The sequence below is a fragment of the Pipistrellus hanaki genome (assembly GCF_964339955.1).
Source record: "Pipistrellus hanaki genome assembly, chromosome: 12".
Lineage (NCBI taxonomy): Eukaryota > Metazoa > Chordata > Mammalia > Chiroptera > Vespertilionidae > Pipistrellus > Pipistrellus hanaki.
This window is the reverse complement of record NC_140514.1, coordinates 55,028,397-55,047,472: the sequence shown is the minus strand read 5'-3', so window position 1 is coordinate 55,047,472 and position 19,076 is coordinate 55,028,397. Positions and strand designations below refer to the sequence as shown.

The following is a 19,076-nucleotide window of genomic DNA, read 5'->3' as shown; positions in this document are numbered from 1 at the left end:
AACTGCTCGCCTGCCTGCCCTCCTGATTGCCCCTAACTGCTTCTGCCTCCCAGCCTGATCACCCCCAAACCACTCCCATGCCAGCCTGATTGATGTCTAACTGCTCCCCTGCCAGCCTGTTTGCCCTCAACTTCCCTCCTCTGCCAGCCTGGTCACCCCTAACTGCCCTCCCCTGCAGGCCTGATCCCCCCAAAAAACCCTCCCTTGCAGGCCATCTTGTGGTAGCCATCTTGTGTCCACATGGGGCAGGATCTTTGACCACATGGGGGCAGCCATTTTGTGTGTTGGAGTGATGATCAATCTGCATATTACTCTTTTATTATATAGGATGTGAACAGGTCTCATTAATGAGAAGATCTTGTCTACAGTTCTACTTTGGGGAATTCATGAACTTCCTAAAATTGAATGTGAAATCCTGTGTAACTGCATCTTTCATCATATCCTCAAAAAGGTCCAAACCCAAATAAAGAACTAACCCAGAGCTAAGAGCAGGCTCTTGCCTTTTTTCTCCTTCCTCTCTTTCATTGTCTCAAAAACACACATTGTTTCCTCCTCACCTTCACTCACTTCCAGCAGAAAGCCAGCATTTCTACTTCCTTCAAACCCAGCTCTCAGCAATGAACAGCCTCCCTACCTCTCACATCAGAACTTGCCAAACTCCTCACACCTCCTCTCCAAAGGAGTAGCTTGAAAAACACTACCTCACCTGGGACCAAAACAAAACCCCTAAGTCACATCCATGTTGGGTGATAACAAGAGAATTTAAGAAGGATGAAGTTCCCTTAATAATGTAAAGATTCTTTCTGCCGGCAACAGGAGACCAAGAGGGATTGGTGTCTTCATCAAGGGAATGTGTTGTTGGGTTTGTTTTAAATAGAGGAATTTTTTTTTTTTAAATACATTTTCACTGATTTCAGAGGAAGGGAGAGAGATAGAAATATCAATGATAAGAATCATTGATTGGCTGCTTCCTGTATGCCCCCAACTGGGGATCAAGTCCACAACCCGGGCATGTACCCTTGACCGGAACTGAACCTGGGACCCTTCAGTCCACAGTCTGATGCTCTCTCCACTGAGCCAAACCAGCTAGGGCAAAGGAATGTGTTTTTAACCTGGATGACATAGTATTGTTAATTTTCTTCCAGTTTCAAAGGAGGAAAAACAATGATCACGTTATAAAACATGGGGAGTGTTTCAAACTCAGCTTCCAAGCTGGCCGGACCTGGGACCCTGAGCTTTCTCCCCACTCTCCCACCCACAGTCTCACCTGAGAGGGAGGCCCAATCTCTCCCGGGAAGAATGAGGCCAAGGATGCAAGGGGATGCACTTCTGTGCTCTCCTTCCAGAAGGCCTCTATTCATCATACTGATTTCAACTGAAAAAAGACACTCCCTTCCCAGAATTCCCTGCAACTCCTCAGCATCTGGGCTGTCATGAGGAACCAGGACTGTCAGCTGATGATTTCATAATGCTGATGATCAAGTCATGCTTGAATCAACATTTTAACAAAATAGCAATAGAAGATATAGTTCACACAATATTACCATTCACCTATTTAAAGTCTGTAATTCAGTGAATTTTAGTATATTCAGAGTTAGGACTGTGATTACCACAACAAATTTTAGAACATTTCACTGCCCCAAAAAGAAACCCTCTGCACACTAGCAGTCACTCTCTCCACTCCCACCCTAGCTCAGCTTCAGGCAACTACTCATCTACTTTCTGCCCTACAGATCAACCTGTCTGGACAGTTGGTACATACGGGATCATAAAATATGTCTTTTGTGACTGGCTTCTTTCACTTAGCATGTTTTCAAGGGTCATCCACATTGGAGCACATATCAGTGCTTCACTTCTTAATGCTGAATGATATTCCATTGTAAGGATACATCATATTTGTTTATCCACTCATTATTTGAGTTGTATTCATTTTTCGGCTACGATCATAATGCTACTATGACATTTACGTAGAAGTTTTTTATGTAGATATATTTTCATTTCTCTCAAGTATAAACCTAGGAATAGAATTGCTGGATTAAGTGAACTCTACGTTTAAGCATTTGAAGACCTGCCCAACTGTTTTCCAAAACAACTGCTCCATTTACATCCCCACCAGCAGTGCATGAGGGTTCCAATTACTCCACAGCCTTAACACTTGTTATCATCTGTCTTTTCCATTTTAGCCATACAAGTGAGTGTGAGGTGACATCTGTGGGTTTCAATGCTTGCACTGACTTTTTTAGAGAGGGAGAGTGGGAAAGAGAAACACCGATGTGAGAGAAACATCAATCGGTTGCCTCCCATACCCACCCTGACTGGAGATTAAACGCACAACCGGGTATATGCCTTGACCAGAAATCAAACCCGCAACTTTTTGGCACATGGAACAATGCTCAACAGAGCCCAGTAACCAGGGCTGTGGTTTTCACCTGTATGTCCCTATGACTGCAGATGTTGAACATCTTTAAATGTGTTTATTGGCAATCTATATATCTTCTTGGGGGCAATATCTATTCAGATGCTTTGGCCATTTTTTAATTGGGTTGTCATTTTCATTAGAGTTGTATCTAGAACATATAAAGAATTATCACAAGTCCCTTATCAGATATATAATTTAATTTATTTTCTTCCAGTCTGTGGGTTGTCTTACCACTTCCTTGATAGTATCCTTTGAAGCACAAGTTTCTAATTTATCTAATTTTTTTTTTCTTTTGTGGCTTTTGTATTTGATATTGTATCTAAGAAACCATTGCCTACTCCAAGGTCATGAAAAATTAATCTTGTTTTCTTCTATGAGTTTCATAGTTTTAGCTTTTAGTTCTTTGGTATATTTTGAGTTAAAATTTGTGCATGGTAAGGTTGAAAAAACTTCATTTTTCTCCCTGTGGAAACCCGGTTGTCCCAGTACCATTTGTTGAAAAGATAATTCTTTCCCCATTGGCACCCTTATCAAAAATCAATTGCTCATGGGTGGAGGCAAAAAGGAGGTAATGGGGGACATCTGTAATACTGTCAATAATTGTGAGTCCTCCAAAGTTTGCTCTTCTTTATCAAGATTATTTTGCCTATTCTGAGTCTCTTGAATTTTTTATTTTAAGTTTAGCTTGTCAACTTTTGATACACAGGGAATGCATCAAATCTGTATATCAATGTGGGGCATATCACCATCTTAACAGTATTAAGTTTTCCAATTCATGACACAGAATGTCTTTCCATTTATTTAATCTTTAAAGTTTTTCAACAATATATCATAGCTTTTAGAGTCTAAGTTTTCTTAAATTTATTTCTAAGCCAAAACCGGTTTGGCTCAGCGTAGGTCTGCGGACTGAAAGGTCCCAGGTACATTGGTTGCGAGCACATCCCCAGTAGGGGGTGTGCAGGAGGCAGCTGGTCGATGTTTCTCCCTCATCGACTTTCTAGCGCTCTCTCTCTCTCTCCCTTCCTCTCTGTGGAAAATCAATAAAATATATATATTTAAAAAATTCACTTCTAAGCCTTTAGTTTCTAGTTAAATTATGTCTAAGTATTTTATTCCTTTTTGATGATAGTGTAAATGGAATTTCTTACTTTCATATTCTGATTGTTCAATGCAAATATATAGAAATACACTGATTTTTGTATGTTGATCTTGTGTCCTACAACCTTGATGAATTCATTTATTAGTTCTAATAGTTTGTGGATTCTTTAGAATTTTCTAGATAGACGATAATGTCATTTGCTAATAGAAAGTTTTACTTCTACCTTTCCAATCTTGATATTTTTATTTTCTTACCTCACTGTCCTGACTAGAACATCCAGGATTGTGTTGAATACAAATGGCAAATGCAGAATCCTTGTCTTGTTCCTGACCTTAGGGGGAAGATTTCAGTCTTTTACAATTAAATACATTAGTCATTCACAGATGCCCTCTATCAGGTTGAGGAAGTCCAATCTATTCCTGATTTATTGAGTGCTTTTATATCACAAAAAGGTATTATATCATGTCAAATACTTATTTCTACATCTATTGCTATGATCAAATGTTTTTTGTCTTTATTCTATTAATATGGTCTAGCATATTAATTTTTAGATATTAAACCAAACATTAATTTCTAGGATAAATGCATTCATTCATGATGTATAATCCATTTAATATATTAATATATTTGGCTTGCTAGTATTTTGTTGATAATTTTTACATTTGTATTCATAAAGATATTGGTCTGTAGTTTTCTTGTGATGTCCTAACCTAGTGTTAATATCAGGGTAATACCAACTCAAAGAATGAGTTGATAGTGTCCCTTCCTTTTATATTTTGTAAGGGTTTGAGAAGAAATCCATATTAATTCTACTTTAGATGTTTGGTAGAAATTTTTTAAAAATATATTTTATTGATTTTTTACAGAAAGGAAGAGAGAGGGGTAGAGAATTAGAAACCTCAATGAGAGAGAATCATCGATCAGCTGCCTCCTGCACAACCCCTACTGGGGATGTGCCCGCAACCAAGGTACATGCCCTTGACTGGAATGGAACCCGGGACCTTTCAGTTCGCAGGCTGACACTCTATCCACCGAGCCAAACCGGTCTCGGCTGGTAGAATTTATCAGTGAAACCATCTAGTCCTGGGCTTTTCTTTGTGAGTTTTGTTTGTTTTTTTTAAAATGTGTTTTTATAGATTTCAAAGAGGAAGGGAGAGATAGAAACATCAATGATGAGAGGGAATCATTGATCGGCTGCCTCCTGAACACTCCCTACCGGGGATCAAACCCACAATCTGTGCCCTTGACTAGAATCGAACCCAGGACCCTTCAGTCCATAGGCGGACGCTCTATCCACTGAGCCGAACCGGCTAGGGCTGAGTTACTGTTAATTACTAACTCAATCTTTTATCTATCCAGATTTTATATTTCTTCAGCTGTTATTTTAACAATGATTTATGATCTGCCAACCTCACTATGGCACAGGTAGTACCCTGCACTTCCAAATACACACTCTCTTGACCTACTTACTAAACTGCAATCCCTATATCGCTGGTGAGGAAATTGTTACTTTGGACAATCTGTCCTGATGCAGATAGCCAAGCCTAAACCCCTTCTCAGGTGCATTAATGGTTGCTAGCATTTTCCCAGTATTTCCTGGTGGACAAATGTGGTAGGAAGTGAGCTGAGCAACAAGGCCATGTGTACTCTGGTGACAAGGTAACAGAAACCAGAGAAACATTTTCACTGCAGCAACTTAAGGAATTTGATGAATTGTTCAAAACCCCTTTTGCAGCCACCTTGTCCGCCTCATCCGACACATCTTTACACATGACATCTGCAAGCTTTTAAAAGGCACCATATCTGTCACTCTATTCTTATGTGCTCAAAATAATAAATCAAAATAATGAGATGTGCTCTCTGATTTCAAACCCACTACCTGGCCCGGCTGGTGTGGCTCAGTGGTTGAGCATTGACTTATGAACCAGGAGTTCAAGGTTTGATTTCCAGTGAGGGCACATGTCCAGGTTACAGGCTTGTTCTCCAGTATGGGGCATTCAGGAGGCAGTCAATCAATAATTCTCTCTCATCATTGATGTTTCTATCTTTCTCTCCCTCTTCCTCTCTGAAATAAAAAAATGTATTTTTTTTAAAAACACAAACCCATTATCTGTGTGTCACTAACAAGTTTTTGAGGTTTTTTATTTTTTTTTATTTTTAGCCTTTCAGGACTTTAGTTTCTTATGTATATATAATGTAGGGATAAAAATAACATACACCTAAAGTACTGTTTTGATAAGCAAATAATACATATAAAAATGCATGGAACAGTGGCTGACACATTTACGTATTGTACCATATAGTAAACCATGCTGCTAACAAAACACATCTGATCTTAGCCTCCAAGGCTAAGGTAGTTCCAGTTGCTGGGAGGTAGGAGTGCACTTCCTATACTCTCTGCAGGGAGCAGAAGATCTACGTACTGACACTGCACAGCTGGATTTTCTCCGTTCTCAAGGAAATCCAGCCGGCAGAACACAGGCTGGGAGGTCACAACCAGAACTAAAATCACAGCCTCGGGAGTCAGGTGGACCTGTGCTCAAAATGTGACTCCACCTTATGTTGGCTGTTATCTTGAGCAAGACACTTACCTTCTTTGAGCTTCTCATTGGTAAAACGGGAAAAATAATACTGACTACAAGGAGATTTGATGAAGATTAAAACTATCTGTAAAATGCAAGCATGAGTAAACAAAAACTTGCTTTTATTCATTTTTTAAACTTTATTTTACTTTTAAAATTGTTAAATAAATAAATAAGAAAACAAGGACTCGATGGTGGTCCAGGGCTCCTCAATCCTGGCTGTACATGTAACTCACCTGGAGAGCTCTGAAAAGTAAGGCTGGCTAAACTTTACCTAAGACAAATGGCATGCGACTCTCTGAGGTTGGGCCTGGACATCAGCATTCTAAATGCTCTCTAGGGAATTCCAATGTGCGGTTGGAGTGAGAACCATAACAGCTAGCCAGAAAAGAAGTCCTGCTTTTTACCATCTGCAGCTAATTTTTCTGATTAATGGCTACTCTCCTTACAAAATAAACCCATGTATCCCCTCTCAAATCAGAATTAATAACACCTCATGGTGAAACGGAAGCTAAGACAATTTGAACAATTCACAGAGAGGCAGGTTTAAAACTCTGGTCAGGCCCTGCAGCCCAGGCCTCTTACTCAAATGCATTTGTACCGACCACTATTTCCTAAGCACAGCGGCAAACCTAGTCACGACATGCCCCTCATTAAAATCCTTTAATGCACTTACCGCCTTAGAACACAGTCGTTCCTTAACGGGAACACCACCCTTCAGAGCTGGCCCCACAGCGTGCACGGTGTGGATGAGTCACACACCCGTGCTCTGGTGCTGCTCTAAACACCAACCACAACCACCCAAGGAGACAGTGCTCAATCCCAGTGTCCAGTTAACATGCCCAGGAGACAACAGTGTCACACAAAAGAATCAATATGAATGGTGGCCCCTGGAATGGTGCAACGTGGCAAGGCTGCTGGCCCCGTTTCTCTTTCTAGCCTCATCTCTCTCTGATCCCCCTGTGCCCTCACACTCACTGTCCCTTCTCTCACTTCATCACCTTAACACGTGCTTTTCCCTCAGCATGAAACATCGGTTCCTCACTTTGCAGACTTTAAAGTACATGTCATTTCCTGGAAAAAGTCTTCCCCACCGCCACCTCCACCACCACCAAAGTCCCCCGTCCCAGGTTAGATGCTGCTGCTATAGCTTCACTTTTACATCCCATGTTCCCCCACCAGGACTCTCACACATCAGCGCTACTGAGTGCAAGGACCATGTTGGTCTTGCTCAAGGTGTGATAATGATGGAGTTAAGAGGGGCCCACAAACAACTCTGAATTGACTCACAACAAAAGGTTATTCTCCTAACTCAGGTCTCACTTTCCACATCCTCTAGATCACATGTGTCAAACACAAGGCCCGCGGGCCAAATCCAGCCCGCCAGGCCTTGCAATGTGGCCCGCACCGCGCTGTCATCACTGCACTCCGCTGTCAGTTTATGACATTGTCAGTTTATGACTGTTCAGTAAACCATTCAGCCCGCGATTTAGGCTGGATTTTAGATTTTGGCCCCTTCTCTGATTGAGTTCGACACCCCTACTCTAGATGAACTCTGTGGGAAATGTTAAAAACTGTTGAATCTGGTTGTTAAATATACAATGATCTGTTCTTCCAATTTTTTATAAGTTTGAAATATTTCATAAACTTTTGGGGTAAAAATAAAGTGAATTCTACTTCCATTCCTAATCCTTCCTTTCCTGCTAAATATTATTTAGCCACAGGATGCCTAGCAAAAACCTGTCATAACCATGTTCCCACCACCTGATGGTAGGGCCATCAGGCAGTGAGTACCAACCTGCTGGTAGCCTAAGAAAATACTACAGAAACCTTAGGGTCTGCTAACAAAAAACAAGAAGCTTCCTGAGAAAAGGAAGAAGAAAAAGATGCTGGAAAGGGTGAACAAACTGCAGGAGGTCATGGTAGTGGCATATGAAGTCACCAGGTGAGTGACATGCATCAGCTTGCTCTGGTGCTGGCCTAGTAGCCAAGTCACCAACCAGCCAAGCATGCTCACTTCCAGCAACCACCTAATGTGGACAAAACAGACCACTGTTAATGCTAAAGAGACAGCACCCATTCAGATGGCCATTCCCACAGGACTGTGCCCGTCCACAGCTCTTTTTCTCTCTAGAAAAAGCCCTAAGAATACCATTGACTGCTAAAGTTCAAAAGATGAAGAAAGTAGAAGTGAACCCCTCACGTCCTAGCCCCTCTGCTCCCTCCTGTACAGCGTTCCTGAGGCAGAGGACAGGAACGTCCATGCGGCTGTCCTGAGCTCTGACACTTGCCATTACCTCTTGCTGCTTCTCCTCATTGGGGTAGGTGTCTACAAACACTCCCAGCCCCACAAATTTGTCCATGTTTCCAAACACAGGCCCTAGAGAAAGAGAACAGATGATGAACATGAAATAAAGCCAAGATAAAGGAATAATATTCACTATGATGGAGGAAAAGGTAAAATTCAAATGACTCTCAGGCCTCAATTAACCCTTTACACTCCGAACCATTCTGGACATTGGCTACCAGCTACTCGACGCTACTTTGTGGCGGAAACGTGCGTTGAATTAACTCAATTCCCCGTAATCACTAATAAACTGCAATGTCCCCCCTGAGAGGGGACATCCGAGTGATATGCTAGAATTCCGATGTCCCCTGAGAGGGGACAGCGGAGTGCAAAGGGTTAAGAAAAGAAAACATGTAAAAGCACCCAGGAAAGTGCATGGCCTGTACCGAGCACCCAGGACACAGCTGTAGCTGTTAGGAAGGCAGGGGAAAGAGAGAAGCCACCGCAACCTTGTTTAGCTGCGCCCTGATCCCGACTGGCTGCTAAGGCGCCCCTAAAGAATTCTGCCTCACAGACACTTGGTGATGACTATGCCCCAAGAGAGATCCAAATCCCCAAGTTTGACTTCTTATTGCAAAGGAGATAGGTTCAATGAGGTGGAGTTTGCCATTTGCTTTGGGCAATGGCTCCCACACAACGTGGGGGAAATAGACATTCTTCTCCCAACTCAGGAGTGCTGAATGGGTCACTGTGAAGGCTCAGAAGGATCTGTTCACCCAGTCATCAGTGTTCAAGAGAGCCAGTGCTTTCCCCTCGTCAACGGGCCAGGTGGGTTCACAGGGAAATAAGAAGGAACTAATACGTAAGAAATCAGCCCAGGAGGAGTCAAGTTCAGCTCCTTCTGAGGACACAGACCCCATTCTAGAGATTAGACAGGGCCAGTCTTCATCCACAGATATCAAGGGAGAGGGGAAACTGCTGATATGTAGGGACATACCCTTCTCAAAAAGAGGACACTTGGAAAAGCATGTCAGTGACACCCTATACAAGAGCAATCCAGGGTCCCAATACCTGGCTGCATCCGATCCTTTGTGTACCAGATTGCCAAGCCATCCCCATGTAGATTCTTCTTCCCTTGTCCATGGATTTTGAAGTGCACCTGCAACTCCCAGTCTCTCAGGAAACAAGGCTGAAGTGAGAAAACAACACACACACACATTGGGATCAATGAGGAGTATGAAATGCAAAACGACTGAAGCCCTCAGCAGCAGTCTACAGACTAGGAAAACATAAATGCATGTAACACGAGGCTACAGGTTAAAACTGAAATCTAAGACTTGCTAAGTGTTTGTGTCATAACATTAAATAAATAGAGCCATTCAACTGTATATGAGATTTAATACAAAAAGTGAATAAAACTCCAAATTTTCTTCAACATCTCCCAATAGAAATAGGATAGAACTCCAAAGTTAGGAAAGACACCAAAATGCCATGTGAGACTGCTATGGGCATACACCATCCAGCAAAGCGTCTCAGCCTGTAGAGTACAGGTGGCTGAATTAACTCACCAACAGGTTAAGATCACCCCTCTGAGAGAAAGGCTCTAAAAAGCTTACATTTACAATGGGGGAAAGGAGACAATGCTTTCAATAATAAAGAATTTTAAAAATAAACAAGTAAGTAGCTTAAACTTTAAAGGAAGGTCAAAACCTCATTCATTGTGAAAGAGTAAGAAAAATGAAGTCATTAGGCAAAGGTTTCCAGAAATAATTAGCAGATGCTATACACAATGCTAATTAATTGGACATGGCCCTATGCCAAGCTGAGGGAGGGATAAGCTGGAGTTCCCTTGAGAAGGGGTAAGTTACAATCCCCCAAACCTCATGCTCATGGCCAGGAAGCATAAATAAGACCACTCCCAACCTCACCAGAGGGATAGCCTCTGGGGGGGAAATTTTAAGGTGTGACTCCTATTTCTTTTTCTGAATTGTGTAGCAAACCTTGGAGAAATGGAGGAGGTAAGTGCTCTAAATAGTAAACATGCCTGGCCAGTGTGGCTCAGAGGTTGCCAGTTCGATTCCCAGCTGGGACACATGCCAGGGTTTCAGGCTGGATCCCTGATAGGGGACATGTAGAAGGTAGCCAATTGATGTTGATGTTTCTCTCGTTAATGTCACTAATGTTTCTGCCTCTCTCACCCTCTCCCTTCCTCTCTAAGGCAATAAAAAGATTTTTTTTAAATAGTTAAACACTTTCAAATAGAAACCAGAGTGGGTATTTGATTTAGAGAGGCTCCTGGTTCAAGTTCACCATGAAGAAAGAAGAGAGGAGCAGATAGACCAATGGGGTTCAGCCAGTGGCTCTCCAAATAGACTGTTCTGGCTCTCAGTTTAATTTTTGGGAAATCTTCCAAAAGTGTTAGTATTAGGAGTACATATTCCAAATGAAAGGAATTCTCCAACAGCTAACCCTCATCTTTATGCTGTTACATTTAGATTTCAGGGCAAGAGTGAAATTCAGTGGCAGAAAGCTGCCCCATAGCCAGAGAGGTGGGTATGATGTCCCTGGGAAGAGGGCAAGGCCCGAGAGGTTCATACTGAGCCAAGAGGTGTCTGCCACTTCTCTTTGGCCTCCTGGAGCACAACGCTATACAGTTTTGATCAGGACTATGTCTAACAATGGTTCTGAAACTGCTACACATTAGATTCACCTGGAGGGCTTCAAGGAAAAACCCAATGCCCAAGCCATACCCAATTCCAATTAAACCAGAATCTCTGGGGGTGGAATCCAGGTACTGACTCCAATAGACAGTCAAACTTGAGAACCCACTGCTCAAACCAATGCTTCCTATCCAAATACATAACTCAGAATCAACTCCAAGGTTCTTTCTGATAGCCAGTTATAAAAAAAATACAGGTAGACAGGCCTGTGAGGCTCAGAGGTTAGTATAGGCTTATGAACCAAGATTCCATCAGGGCACATCCCCAATTCGCGGGCCTGATCCCCAGAAAGGGGCATGCAGGAAGCAGCCAATCAATGATTCTCATCATTGATGTTTCAATCTCTCTCTCTTCCTTTCCCTTCTTCTCTGAAATCAATAAAAATCTTTTTAAAAATACAGGTAGCAGAGAATCTGAAAGAGGGCAGGAAAACCAGAGACTAGAATACACTGTCCAGGAACAAGCTATGAGTTATGTAGAGACAGCAACAAAGTTTTGAACCCTGGATAGAATAATTTAGTAACCCACAGACCTCCATCAATGAATGCACCTTAAAACAGATGTAGGGCATAACAACGTACATTTCTGTAACTACTTTAGCTTTCCAAAGCTTTTTCATGTCTATCCTCACAACAATTCTGGTGGGCGTGTAGAATAGGTGTTATGAAGTGCATCTGACAGATGGAAAAACTAAAAACGGAGATGTTAACTAACCGCCTAGGGCTCACAGTGGTGTATCATACAGCTACATCTGGGACCCGAGTCTTTCAACTGGCAGCCCTCAACTCTTCTTCCAGAACACACCACCATACACTGTCCGGAACAAGCTCAGCGCTACAGCCTGGGGGGGCCAGCTTTTGCAGATGGCTCATGTAGAAATTTCTCTTCTCCCTCTGCTCCTTTCGAATTCTCTGCACATAAAAATGAGCTGGAGGAGAAATAGTGCTCTTTTCTGGGGTTCACTTATCTAAAACTAATGATTAAAAAAACATGAAAAAGTGAGGTCTTAGCTTATGTGAACCCAAAAGTATTCAAGGATGCCAAGGCCATTCCCAAAAGTAAAGCGGTCATAAAAGATTTCGAAAAAGCCCTGGAAACCAAAAAGAAAACATCATCTTACACTTGTACAAAATCAGCCGCACCAGGAATACTGCATTCACTTCTTGCCGCCATCCCTCAAAGGAAGGCAATGTAGCTAGAAAAGGTCCAGAGAAGGACAGATAAAATGACCAAGGGCTCAAAGTGGCTTTCACATGACAATAAAACTTAAAATTAGACTCCTTAAAGTGAATTCACATGGGAGGGGGAGAAACTAGGAGGAAGTTTCTGATACATTTAAAAGACCAGTCTTGCCCTGGCCGGTTTGGCTTGGTGGATAGAGCATCAGCCTGCGCACTGAAGGGTCCCAAGTTCGATTCCGATCAAGGGCATGTACCTTGGTTGCGGGCACATTCCCAGTAGGGGGTGTGCAGGAGGCAGCTGATCAATGTTTCTCTCTCACTGATGTTTCTAACTCTATCCTTCTTCCTTCCTCTCTGTAAAAAATCAATAAAATATATATATTTTTAAAAAGACCAGTCTTTTACTTTATAAAGCAAAGTAACTAAACATGAGTTATTAACCTCCAAGAAGTCATACTCTCAAGTCTGAATTAAAGACATTTTAGACAACAGAATAAAAATGAATTGGTTGCACCGAAACCGGTTTGGCTCAATGGATAGAGCATCAGCCTGCAGACTGAAGGGTCCCGGGTTCAATTCTGGTCAAGGGCATGTACCTTGGTTGCGGGCACATCCCCAGTAGGGGGTGTGCAGGAGGCAGCTGATCGATGTTTCTCTCTCATTGATGTTTCTAACTCTCTATCCCTCTCTGTAAAAAATCAATAAAATATATATTTTTTAAAATGAACTGTTTGCTATAATTAGGGCAATAGAGAGCATTTCTCTAAATATCTGATTTCATTATGAAGGGCATCATAACCTCTGAAATAAAAACCTTTAATAACCACAGAAGACAGACAGTAAAACTAAGCCAATGTGCCTCTGGCGGACTTTTTGGGTCACCAACACAGGAGGAAGATTCTTACCACCCGGTTCCAGAGAGCACCCTGTTTACTCTGCATATCTGGAGTGAGGCGGACATACTGCGTCATCACCATGGCGTTGCCCATCAGATTCCACAATGAGGAACTGCTAGTGCCCACACCTACAGGGAGAAAGTAGATCTGTTCGTACTCTTCACCACCAACCCGTTCAGAAAGCCACCACAAGGCCCTCCAAAAGCTCCAGTCATCTCTTTCCCCCTTCCATGTCAATTTCCCACCTAGCACTCATAAATCTTAAACCCTTACCATCTCTACAGCTTCTTTTCACAAAGCCCTTCTTAAGTGAAGACCCCAAAGCACGTCAGAGCTATCCCTTTATCCAACACTCTATCTATGCCCGGATAACCATAGCTCAGATCTATTCTTCCCTTTTTAATTGTGAGTAAACAAAAAAGAGCTTGATCCTCAGGCTTCTGGGGCTTAATCACATTCTTTAAACAATCCAAGCATGGCTTTAGCAGATACATCAGACTATAGCTGAGTGAGAGCTGTGTCTATAACCCACAGCATTAGCAGGGACACACACAATGGTCACACACACACACACACCGTGCATCAGTGAACAAATAATCACCCTTCGCAGTGGTGAGTGTGCTATCCCACTGGGAGTTTGCTTGTTTGCTGTCCCCCTACCTACACTGCGGTGGGGAAACAGGCTTGTAGTTAAGCCAACTGCACTGACTTGGTCCTCTTTGGAGCCTACATAAATGTTCTGGTTGATGAGCTGTGCCTACGAATCTATGAATCCCAACAGAGCAGAGCTGCCAGCCCCTTCCATCAACAGGACTCCCGAACTGGAGAACAGGTGTTTTCTGTCTTCTTTTTCCGCTGGGCCAAGTTCTGCCCCAGCTCTGCCTCCTGCTTTACTTCTGGTGCCTCCATAACTCCATCCGGAGGCTGGCTCCTGGCTAGTGGCCCTCCATCAGTCGCCCCATTCGCAGTTCTCTCCCCTCCCTTCCGTTCAGGCCGAGCCCCGGCCCAGGGAGGACCCGCTGGGACCTCCGGCGCGAGTGCGGCGCCGGGCGTGGGAGGGAGGCTGACCCCTGCCCTTCGGACCCGGAGCTCCCAAACTCCGCGGGAGTCCCCGTGGGCCCCTGGCCATCGCTGGCAGTGGCCGGGCCACGAAGCCCGTCGCCGCCCGCCGCTACCGAGGCTCTCAGGTCCCCAAGCCCTCCCCATGCACGACCACCGCGTCCCGGGCGCCTCACCCTGGTAGGGCTTCGACAGCGAGTGTTCCCGCTTCAAGTACTCGAACGTCTGCCCAGACCCCAACAAAAGGAGAAGGAGCAACACCCTGGACCCATCCCAAGTAGACAGAGGCCACCGCCACCGGCACCTCCGCCACCACCACCCAGAGGGGCCCAGAGTCGCCGCCATCTTTCTCACTACTGCCCCTTCACTAAAAGCCCGCCCCATCTCACAAGCCATTGGCCCACAGAACTACCTGCCCCGCGTCCCATTGGCTCTCATCGATTCTCCGCCCCCGCAGGTGAGCATCTCACTGATTGGCTGGCTTGGTATTCGTTGCCTTGCCAACCCAGGAAGGGGGCGTGGTCAAGTGCCTGGACTCTCTTATTTGCATTTGTCCTGAGTTCCGCTAGGCCTGCTGGGATTGGTAGTGATTTCCATTTTTCTCTGCAAGCTAAAGAAAATTTAGAAAGATAAAATGTTTCTTTGGTGATCTGAAGTAGATTTAAAGATATAAGATGTTTCTTTCTGTTGCACACAGACGTTCTAACCTCTGTGCCATAGTACCCTCTCCTCTGTGCAGAACTAACCATCAATCAGGATGATATAGAACTGAAAGGAGAAATAGACAAATAAACAGTTGAAGTAGAGGGAAAATTGTAAGGAAAATTAGCAAATTTATAAAAGACTTGAACATCACAATAGAAAACTTGACCTGATGACATTAATAGGGACCACACACAACAATAGCAGAAGACAGACTCTTAAAGTGCAAAAGAAACATTTGCCAAGATAGTGTGGGTCAAAACAGCAAAAACTCCACAAAAACCTTCACAATTTTAAAGAATTGAAAGCACATGGCAGAATTTGATTAGAAATCAATAACAATATTTCGGAGAAATCCCTAAGTATTTGGAAATTGAACAACTAACCTATAATAATAAAAATGTAATATGCTAATTAGACTGGACATCCTTCCTGAGCACCTTCCAGACAAGCCAGGGCTGTGAGGGAAGCCCAGGTCCGGGTGCTGGAAGGAAGCAGGTGCGGGCAGCCGGGGAAAGGAAGATCTACTCTTGCCATAGTGTGAATTTTGTGCCTTGGGCCTCCAGTTTTTATATAACCCAGGAGGGAGTAGGAGGCACTAGAGGACTTAAGCAAGTCCTCTAAGAAATGGAACGGAGTAACCAATGCTTTACCTGGGTAAGCGCAATAATACACTCAGTTCCCAAATCCAAAAAAGTGACAGTCATCCCAGTTTCTTCTTTACTCACTGATTCCACCATGCAACCAATAATTAATCGGGCCTTGATGACTTTATTCTTATTCTGCAAAGCCATCACATCCTGTCCATCCTCTAATTTGTCAGGAACCACAAAATGTTTCCCTAGTGTTGTTCTAGCCACCATCATCCACGTGCTCACCCAACTGACCTAAGCAATCCACCCGGCCACTTCCTCAGTGTCGATGTTAAATATGTCGAAACTGGTAGAGCTCTTAGAGTAGTGCCTGGCACGTAGTAAGCACTATATTATTATCATCATCGTTATTAACAGAGTCCTCTTAGGGTAACCATCATGTAGGGAAAAGATTCAGGCCCTACACAAAGCCCTCTGCCATTGGCTCTGGCCCTCCTCTGGCCTTATTTCCCTCAGCTCCCTCCCTTCATCTATCTGCTCCAGCCTCTCCTCTTCCCTCTCTTTTTTCCCAGCCCATTCCTCCTGGATCCTTCCTTGGCTCCCTCAGGTAGGAGTGTACTCCATTCTGAGCAGTCAACATGCCCCGAGCACTTTGCCAAATATATATTTCTATTTTTGCAATAGATTTAACCAAAGTTAACTTTTTTTCTCTAAGCATAAATATATTTAATAAGAGAAACTTTGAATGCAAGCCTATTTTACAGGGGGTCAACTTTTTAAAATTAAAGCTGTCACTGTCATTGATCTTTTACACACGCCACACAAAGCAGATGCCTGGTGATAAAACATGAGGAATTGCAGAGAATCTATTCCCTGTCACACCCTCACTTCAAAACCACTCATGGCTCCCAATTATCATAGAATAAAATCCAAACTCCTTAGTGTCGTATTCAAGGCCCTTGAATCACAACCTGGCTCCAATCAGGCTGTACACGTGTCTATTACAACGTGACACCCTGGATAATGTAGCTCAGTTATGTTTGTCTCCGGGGCAAGGCTGGGAGCTTCTGGACCACAGGAAGCAGGTCTTACTAGTTCCAGGCCCTGCCCACTTCCCCCTCTGTCTAACCCATAACCCAGCACATGGAAGAGGTTCTAATTGTTTTAGATAAAATTATTTCCATTGTATTTCTATGTCAGCTGGAATTTTTATTGTGGTAAAATATACATTATTTAAAATTTCCATTTTAACTTCCTCACTTCCCCCAGTCTTCACTCATGGATACATTTTCACTGCTTTTAGAGAGAGAGAGAGGAAGGCAGAGATAGAGAGACAGAGATCAGTTGCCGCACCCAAAACTTAGGTATGTGCCCTGTTCAGGAATCGAACCGGCATTTGGTGTGCTGAACAACATTCCAACCAACTGAGCCACCCAGCCAGGGCCCATTTCACCATTTTAAGTTTACATTTCAGAGGCTTTAGTGCATTTATACTGTCAGCTGGGTTTTTGATAAATTATCCCAGCAGCTCTCTCATTGTAAAGTTCATCATGATGAATAAAGGAGAGTGTGTGAAAGACAAAATGTTCGGGACAATAAATTCAATGACTGTTCAGATTCTTGCAATAGGGAGTGAGCTCATTAACGAGGAACGTATTAAAGAAAAGGAAGGCGGCCTGGAAAGGAGGTGACCAACAAGGTCTTATCCGGGTCATCGAAGCAAGGTGGACGGGATCTTATCTTGGAATATTCTTTTAAAGTCAGCCATTTCCTAGAATTCAAAATGGGGGGTTGGGGAGTCACAAGAGGGTGGGGGTGATTCCTTGACTGTAGCTGCTCTCCAGAAGTATGGGGTTCAGATAAAGCTCTACACTGTAAAGGTGTTGAGGGGCGTTGAAGAGAAAGAGAAAAAGGAGCCAGGCCCCTCCAACACTGCTCCACACGTGCCTGGAACCTTCTGAAAGCCCGGGGAGGTCTTGACCTCCCTTCCCTTCAGCTGCTTAATATTCCTCTTTGTCTCCGTGGAATCGTCTCCCATGACCTGGGGCTGCACACCTTCAGGGCCTGGGGCATTCAGACTCAGTGTGATTTGTGTGTTCCAGCCTTTCTGGGTGATTCTTTAGTTTCCTGTCTTCAAAGCCAAACAGGAACCCTTACTTCGGAGCTCCTTGAAGCCTGGCACCCACACTACCTACCCTCTATGACAGAGATTCCAAGGCAGCCTCTGACCCCCTTCTTTCCTCTCCCTCCCACTCCTCACTTTTTTTTTTTTTTTCAATTAGCAATAATCATGCCTCAGATAAACCTCCTTGGCTACAATACTGCCACTGCGCAAAGCTAGAACTCTTCACTTTTGAACCATGTCATTCCATTTAAACCCACTCTGACCCCAAACCTAGGCCCCAAGGCGGAGCCCACCAGTAGCCCTCCCACCGCCAGGTGCATCCCATCATTCCTCCCTCCTCAGGGACCCGCTGGGCTCTGAGGTTGGGCCCGTCTTCAGCCCAGGTCCAGGTGGGCCTGGCCGCTCCACTCCCTTCAGTTCTCTGAGCAGACCCTGGAGCACGGAATGGGACACGGACTGGCTCCTTTCCAGTGTGACTTACAAATTCTGGCCTCCTGAACAAGCCTCAATTAAACAGCCAGCAGTGCATTTGGTGTCCCCGGACTCCTGGTTCCCACTCCCAGACACCTAATTCATCGGTCTGGGGTAGGACCCAGGGGTTTGGTGTTGAAAATATCTTCCCAGAGAGTTTGATATTTGGCCAGTTTCCAGAACCGCGGCCCTCTCACCTCTAGGATCTCATTGCAACGTCACAATGTCTTGGTGTGGTGGGCATTTGTACTCAGTTCAGAGAGTGACCTTCAAACAGGATAGCATCTGAACTGAGAGATAACATCTAGAGATTTGCTTTAAAACAGTCTGGGAAATTGTGTGCCTGTTGGGGGGAGGGTGGGATAGAGGAGAAAAGCAGGATGTTGACGGATGTTGAAGCTGTATTATGAGTATGTGCGGAGTCCCTCTAGCTCTATAATAAAAAGCTTTTAGAAATCTCCCATGGAGATGATTAGGAAATACGCTGGGTATGCATTTATGTTGTTTTCTAAGTTTTCTCCAAGGAATGAAAACTATAATTAACTATAATCTAGTAAAGTTCATTGTGGCCCATCCGATACAGTGTTTTTATAATGAAAAAGAGTCTGCAATCTAGAGGAACAGGCAGGGGATGAGAATATGTCAGAGCATGTCATTTCTGTGCAGGGGTAGTCACGTGTCCTGTGCTGGTTATTCAGATCAAGCCTCCTGTCCAGTGCATTTGTAAAGACTTCCCACTTAACCTTCTAGCTCTCTTAGCAGTTCAACTTCTCAATATATCAAGGAATTAGCATCAGTATATTATTTTATAATCATATTAGTATATTAATTAAGAAATCAGCATTTGGGTTTATCACTCAGTTATTTGTTTAGTTAGTGTGACTTACCCACCCCAATCTGTTTGCCCTTCAGTGAACTGATAAAAATCAATTCCCGAGGGCC

At 43.7% G+C, this 19,076-nt stretch overlaps 1 protein-coding gene across 4 annotated transcripts in view; it reads right to left on the bottom strand.

Moving 5' to 3' along the window:
- Positions 1-14,627, bottom strand: part of LMAN2L (lectin, mannose binding 2 like) — a gene marked incomplete at its 5' end in the record, with an annotated part of 29,957 nt that extends 15,330 nt beyond the window's left edge. Inside the window, 4 exons of one of the 4 annotated variants that reach the window (XM_084900711.1) lie at positions 8,398-8,480; positions 9,459-9,576; positions 13,194-13,312; positions 14,420-14,627. In XM_084900711.1, coding sequence (XP_084756837.1) covers positions 8,398-8,480; positions 9,459-9,576; positions 13,194-13,312; positions 14,420-14,627 — 528 coding nt within the window. Of the gene's footprint in view, positions 1-8,397; positions 8,481-9,458; positions 9,577-12,227; positions 12,262-13,193; positions 13,313-14,419 lie in introns of those variants that run through there. The other 3 variants (XM_084900712.1, XM_084900713.1, XM_084900714.1) reach the window with 3 other exon arrangements.
- Between the last annotated feature and the right edge of the window lie 4,449 nt (positions 14,628-19,076).